The 7,469-nt window shown below is 35.0% G+C and overlaps 1 protein-coding gene across 1 annotated transcript; it reads left to right on the forward strand.

Annotated features, from left to right (window-relative positions):
- Positions 1–1,368: 1,368 nt before the first annotated feature.
- LOC104221121 (monothiol glutaredoxin-S17) lies at positions 1,369–5,794 on the forward strand. The gene is made up of 3 exons (XM_009772114.2): positions 1,369–1,623; positions 2,441–2,515; positions 4,259–5,794. The coding sequence occupies exons 1-3, from the start codon at positions 1,444–1,446 to the stop codon at positions 5,456–5,458; spliced, it is 1,455 nt and encodes a 484-aa protein (XP_009770416.1). The 5' UTR covers positions 1,369–1,443; the 3' UTR covers positions 5,459–5,794.
- The last annotated feature ends 1,675 nt before the right edge of the window (positions 5,795–7,469 follow it).

Genomic DNA, 7,469 nt, shown 5'->3' on the forward strand with positions numbered 1-7,469 from the left:
AATGTAATATTTTAAAAGGGTATTTATATATTATAAATAGGGTACTAAGCTATTCTATAGGTTGTAAAATTTCCAAAAAATATTCTATGCGCTACAGTTTCCTTCAAACTCCCTTCTTTTATTTAGCTTACTACACTGTTAATCTTTTAACATGGTTACTCTAGTCGTTATTTCATTTTGTTTTATTTTTTATTTGTTATACTTTGTGTCCATTAATATCCTTATTGTTAGCAATTGATTTGTATTTGTCCTTTCCACTAATGGAGCTCCAACATGAAATTGGGACTCCATGTGTTCAAATTTTCAAAGAAGTCTGAATTTATCCTTCGATTTTTAGTTATAATTTAAAATTATCCTTAAGTTGTAACTCCATTAAAGGTCAAGAGAGAAAAAAGAACGAGATGTTTTAGGGGTAATATTCATTACTAGGTGAACTCCTTTATTCCGTAGTTATTAAATGTATGTTGTATTAAATCTATCAATTATATATAGTAACGCAAAGTGCACACGGAATGGTAATGTCAAAAAGTTTCTTGGAGTTTTCATAGTCGAAAAGTTTTTTCGAGAAAAATATGGAAGAACGAATGGTAATGTCAATAAAAAATGTAAGCATGGTAATGCACTTATTTTATAATCAATTAATATAGTGAAAGTTATATCGTTATATAACTATTAATTTGATATACAGTCACACATCTCTATAACTATAACTGCATCCTTATATAACAATACTTCACTATAAAAATCAAGTTTTTTCGGAATCAAATTTTATGTTCTGTTATAATATATGTTTTCTATAATAGCAATTCACTATAACATCCAAAAACATCTGGAACAAATGAGGCTGTTATAGAGAGTTTTGACTGTATTAAGAAACTTTGAACTTCTTTTACGAACAGTTATTTTATTAAAAAATTTCCTTTCTGTTTTTTTAGCGGTGGGATTTGATTAATATAAAAGGAAATTGTTATTAAACACATTTATTTTTGATTGGATATTTTCACAACGTGATACAAATATAAGACAATCAACAATATAGGGAAAGAAATAAACTATATATGGAATTGACCGTGCATATATGCCTTAATAAATGTCTCTTTTTTTCATTATGCAATCTCATTTTACTTTTAAGGCGAATTTACATGCGGAAATGTGAGTTAGGGATATTGAAGTCAACAAAATTTTAGAATCAACAAAATTAACAAGTATTAACAATTAAAAGTCACATAAATTAAGTTTTTATTTCTAAATAAACAGGTAAGCCTTTAAATGTCTTCAAAAGTAGGTTGTCTTATTAATTTTGTTTTTTTTTTTAAAAGAAAAAAAGAAGAAGAAAAAAGCCTAATATAAAAAGCAGAAAAGAGGAAAAAGAGTTCTGTTTTTTGGTTTGCGGTATTCAGTTCACACTTTCATAGAGATTAGAGAATATTGAAAGAAGCGAGGATGGCCGGAGGAGGAGGATCAGTGAAGGAAGTTGGATCAAAGGGAGAGCTCGACAAGATTGTCGGCGACGGGTCACCGGCGATTTTGCACTTTTGGGCAACATGGTGTGAAGCTTCTAAGCACATGGACCAAGTCTTTTCTCACCTTTCTACTGATTTCCCACATGCCCATTTTCTCAGAGTAATCAAATCTTCTCCCTGTTTTTGATATACATGTGCTTATGTGAATGAGAAGCCCATAAAGTTTATATCTTTTTTAATTTATTGATCGATTTCTGGTATTAATTTTGCATATATGATACGGCTTATATGGAATTTTAATGAACTATGAAATAAAGTGAATAATTATTGATAGATTTTCTGCTTGATATGTTCTTGTTGTTTGGAGGGGGGTTTGTTTAGATCAGTTTTTTTGTAACTATGCTACGAAGGGTTTAGGGTTTGGTAATCTTTTGGGGCTCATGATGTGAAACTTTTAAGCGTATGGATCAAGCTTGAATTTTTTATTATTTATTGGTTGATTTCTGGTATTTTTATTGAATATAATTCAAGATAGCTTATGGAACTTTGAATGAACTGTGGAACACCCTGAGGGGTTATCAATGTGCTCTTTGGGAAGAATTTGTCTCCCTTAATGGGCACAGAGAAAAAAGATGTGTTCTTGTGGTTAGATAGCTATGTTACATGAATATGAAGAATCTGTGACACGGGAAATTTGGGGGTTATCGCTCTCTTGATTTGCTGCAGTCTTACCTTGATTTGGTACTCCTAATTAGTTTCAAATAGAAATTGGAGAACCCTGCTTATACTGATATAGTTGTTTTATTCTAACATAGTGAACTTGGAGCTGAATTTTTCTTCTATAGTAGTTGATGTCATTGTAAACCCAACTCCTTAATGGATTATGTTCCGGTACTACTGGAATATGCTCATTATTCGTTCTGAAGTGTCAGCTTGTCTCTGATTATGATTCTTCTTCTTCTGTCTTTGTATTTCAGGTTGAAGCTGAAGAACAGCCTGAGATATCTGAGCTTTACTCTGTTTCTGCTGTTCCTTACTTTGTGTTCTTCAAGGTAACTCACTTGGGAATTTGCTTTCCTTGTCCATATACTGTTTGTATATCTGTTTACTCGCCTCCTGGATAGATGGGGAAATGAATTTGTCTGACCCTCCGCTTATGTGAGTTCTACCTGCATTTTATTTAGCTTGCTTCTGACTCCTTATGAGCCCTTCTAAAAAACATTACTTTTTTGGACAGTCAGCAGCACAAGGGAGCATTTGCTCATGCATCAGTTATCCGAAAGAACTTCTGCTATTGGACATGATTTTGAGAATCATGATGATATTACTGCTAGTTGTTTGCTTAGTTATCTTGTTTTTTAGGCAATAAACTTGGTTAATTTTTATCTGCTTTTTGTGAGCGAGTAAATTACCAGATTGAGGATTTCTGTTTTGACCTTTTTTTTACACTCCATCTACCGTGTAATTTCCAAAATTTTATTCTCTAATCAGAGTATATCTATTGATAGGAGACCTCATACATAGCAAAAGTATGTCTTAAATAAATAACAAGTAAATTGAGAGGATCCTCTCAAGTAATCAACAATCTAACCACTTAAAGATATTTTTTTTAACAAATGTTCGGAGTTTTTTTTTCTTCTAGATATTCCTTGAATATGCAACTGTGTCTCATGGCTCCATTATTTGTTTACAGACAATGAGTGTGCTCTTCTACCCAAAGATTCATGATATATAAATAACCTATTGCAGTGTCAATTCTGTAACGGGAGAATGCCCCTTAATATAGTGAACAGCTCGTCATATTCTGCCAAGGCCATGTCGTTCTTTGTGCTTGTAATCTTCTTGAAAACCATATGCACCTTAAGGTTTGCCTAACCCTATGAGATCCATCTGCCTCTTCTATTTGCTGACTACATGTGGTATTGCTACTGTTTGGTGGCATACTAAGCTAAGCACAATGGGAATATGGGACTTCTCTTTGCAAAATGTAAAAGCTTTATTGAAGGGAGGGGCAACATCATTATCTTTCTCATTTAAAAATCATATGCTTTCTTCTGGAAAAATCGCTAAATTGTTAAGTCTTCAGTAAACTCTACGAGTGCAGTCGGATGTACAAGCCTCAAACGATCTCTTTCATTTCTTCATTTCCTCGTTCTTCTATAACATGCCAGTGCTGTGCATTTGCAGATATTACTGTCTTCTGTCAGCCTGATTTTGAAAAGCCTTCTCGCTTTCCATGAACATCACTGTGTAATTGGGTTGACGAGTAGATGTCTTTTTTTTTTTTTCTGGTCGCTTATCTTGCTTTGGAGGATTCCACTGTCTTTTCCTTTTTGCCATTATCTTTAGGTGAAACTGTGCGAGTCTCGAAGCATTGAAGCTTATGCCATGGTGAAATCATCAGTATGGCATTTCAAAAATTTGAGATATTTACCTTTTCAAAAATAAATCGAAATATTTGTAGCTACTTATTGTGAAAAGATGAACATCTGTTACCAAGATCAAGAAATATTAAATTCACTAGTTTTCGCCTGACAAATATAATGGGTGTTCCTGAAGAATTGCCTAGAGCTGCCATCACACAAATCCAAGACAAAATTCTTGAAAATTAGGGAAAGGTGGTCGTTAGTAGAGTAAATTTGATAAGAAATGTTGTTAAGTTCCTTCTCATTAGTCGTATTACTAAACGCCTTCCAACTGTGATTGTTTGTGACATTTGAACAATATCATTGAGTTGAACCTCTCTTTTTGCTTGTTACGCTACCTATAACATGCTAGTGCCTTGCTTATTTTAGGATGGTAAGGCTGTTGATACGTTGGAAGGGGCCGATCCTTCTAGTTTGGCTAACAAGGTTGCAAAAATTGCTGGGTCAATCACTCCTGGGGATCCTGCTGCTCCTGCTAGCCTAGGGATGGCTGCAGGTCCCACTGTCCTTGAAACAGTTCAGGAATTGGCTAGAGAAAATGGCGCTCCTCAAGTGTCAAGTTCCGGTCTTGATGATCGGCTGACAAAGCGACTTCAACAGCTGGCTGCTTCTCATCCGATAATGCTTTTCATGAAAGGAAACCCTGAAGAACCCAAGTGTGGTTTTAGTCAGAAAGTTGTCGATATTTTGAAGAAAGAGAATGTCAAATTTGGAAGTTTTGATATTCTGACGGACAATGGGGTCCGTGAGGGGTTGAAGAAATTTTCCAATTGGCCAACATATCCTCAACTGTACTGCAAGGGTGAACTTCTTGGTGGTTGTGATATTATTATAACTATGCACGAGAGTGGTGAACTTAAAGAAGTTTTCAAGGATTACGGGGTTGAGATCTCTGATTCTGCCGGTGGAAAGGGTGGCATCTCTGAACCATCTGGCTTGAGTGCTGTCCTGGCTACTCGTCTTTCAGCTCTGGTAAATTCTAGCCCGGTTATGCTGTTTATGAAAGGAACGCCTGATGAACCCCGGTGCGGATTCAGCAGAAAGGTGGTGGATATTCTCAAACAGGAGAAAGTAGAGTTTGAGAGTTTTGACATTCTTACTGATGATGAAGTCCGTCAAGGACTGAAAGTTTACTCCAACTGGTCTAGTTATCCGCAGCTTTACATAAAGGGTGAACTTATTGGTGGATCAGACATAGTACTGGAGATGCAAAAAAGTGGTGAGCTTAGGAAGGTTCTAGCTGAGAACGGGATTCACCATAAAGACAGTCTTGAAGACCATTTAAAGAATATAGTAAATTCTTCACCTGTAATGCTGTTTATGAAGGGTACACCAGATGCTCCAAGATGTGGTTTCAGCTCCAAGGTTGTAAATGCTTTGAAGGAGGAAGGGGTTGAGTTTGGATCCTTTGACATTCTATCCGACGAAGAAGTGAGGCAGGGATTAAAGACCTTCTCCAACTGGCCAACTTATCCACAGCTGTATTACAAGGGTGAACTGGTAGGAGGATGTGATATCGTGCTGGAACTGCAAAGCAGCGGTGAACTGAAGTCAACATTATCTGAATAGAAGAACCCACGGACCAGGTTCCGTGTATCAGCCACAACATGTTAGCTGTCTCCCTGGTCTTACATTTTGCGTCAACATGATTTCGTGGTGTCTGAACTGCCAGAGCTATGTATGGTTATCTCCACAAGTTTCATGCTACTAGAGGAATAGAGTTACATTCTTAGAGATGGTTACTCTTGTGTCTTGAATAGCAATATGCTTTTGTAGAGACCTTATCTTTCAATTTTTGGTTTTCTTTCCTTCAGTTACGCGACGAGTTTGATATGGCATTAAACTTTTAGGTCAATTTGAGAATTTAGATTATTGTTATGACATCTTATGTTGTTTGCCCTCAAACCGTGGCGAGGTTATATCTCCTAATAGATAGCTGCTGAGATGAAATAGAGAGGGACTAAAGGTGGAAGTGGTTACCTCTTGTCCTTTTTATTGTCACTTTAGCCACACACGCACACACACACACAAAAAGGTCCAAAATATTTGTCACTTCAAAAAACCAAAAAACGTATCAATTTATTATTATTTTTAATTGAGAAATTTTCATAAAGCACTATCTTTTAGTAGTAATTAGCCATCTATAGATACCATTTGCTATATTACGGATTATAGATACCTTTTCTGTGGTTATAAGATGTATATTTAAGCTATTATATTCATGAATACAGTAGCAAAAATAGGCATGAATCAGGGAAGTCCAGCTAATCAGTTGTTGTATTCAAGTGTATTCGACTGTATTCATGGAGTGAAACATGGGATTACAACTGGACAAATTATTGTATTCGATTGTATTGACAGCGTGAAATAGGGGATTACACTGTTTTTAAAACGGAAAGTGAATCAATTAACATAATAGACTCCTAATATAACTCAACAAACTCAATTATAACACACAAATTTTGTATTTTCAGTTATCAAAAAGATTCTCAACCGAAAAATACCCCAAAAATATAGCAAACTTTAGAGAAATTATATAATACATCTGAATACATAAATTATATTAATTAAAAAAATATATGAATACATTCATGGCACATAGTGAGACAGTGAATACAATGAAATACATAGAATACAGCGGGATACATTGAAAAATACAATGGAAAAAAGACAGTGAATACAATGAAATACATGGAATACAACGAGATACATTGAATTACAATGGGAAAAACGACAATGAATACAATAAAATACATGAAAATACATTGAAATATATTAACAGAAAATCAATTAAATGCCGAGCAGCATACATTGATCTTCCTCAATTTGAATGAGTACTCAGGAAAAAGATGGGATCTTGGACTTGGTATACGGTATTTACTTTCTGCTGAAAAAGGATTATCTTGAACTGAGGACAGGAAATCAGGAAATCTCCTCTCTTTGACATTCAATTGAAAGCTAAAATCTCTGAATTCTCTAAGAGGAGGAACCCCGAAAACATCAGGAGTTTTCTGTTTCTTGGATGTAATAAACCAATTTTCCCTATCAATTTCTTCGTCGATCTCTTTCTTGTTTGTTTTCCGTTTCACGGTCATCTTCTTTCTCTTCTTCATGCACATCGAATTGTATGCGGCAATTTATACTCCCAAAACCCTTAAATCATAGTAATAGCAACTTCAGAAAAAGTATCATACAAACTAAACAATTCGAAGTCAGCATCTCTGAAGTGGACTTTGCACAAATCCGGTGGAAGAAGGAGGAGATCGGAAATTTTAATGGGATGGGGGAAGAGAATGAGATGTATCAAAGTGAGAGAGAAAGAAAAAAGTGTAACTGATTAGCGTATTTAGTGGCTTAGGGCTAGGAGTTAACCAAAATTAAATATTTTGCTATAAACCTTAAAAGATATCTATAGAATATAATTTTTTTAAATGATATTTATTTAAAATAAATAAGGTGAGCAGTATTACGGAGAATATGTAAGTATTCTCTGTATATAATGTTCGGGTGATCCTTAATTTGCTAACCCCCAGAACGAACATGCAGTTTGCAATCTTCTCTGGCGTTCAATTAAAAATCA

This window comes from Nicotiana sylvestris, chromosome 2 (assembly GCF_000393655.2).
Source record: "Nicotiana sylvestris chromosome 2, ASM39365v2, whole genome shotgun sequence".
Lineage (NCBI taxonomy): Eukaryota > Viridiplantae > Streptophyta > Magnoliopsida > Solanales > Solanaceae > Nicotiana > Nicotiana sylvestris.

Coding starts and splice junctions, on each gene's coding strand:
- LOC104221121 (XM_009772114.2), top strand. CDS start 1,444: ATGGCCGGAGGAGGAGGATCAGTGAAGGAAGTTGGATCAAAGGGAGAG. Junction 1,624..2,440: donor CACATGCCCATTTTCTCAGA/GTAATCAAATCT, acceptor TTTGTATTTCAG/GTTGAAGCTGAAGAACAGCC. Junction 2,516..4,258: donor CTTACTTTGTGTTCTTCAAG/GTAACTCACTTG, acceptor TGCTTATTTTAG/GATGGTAAGGCTGTTGATAC.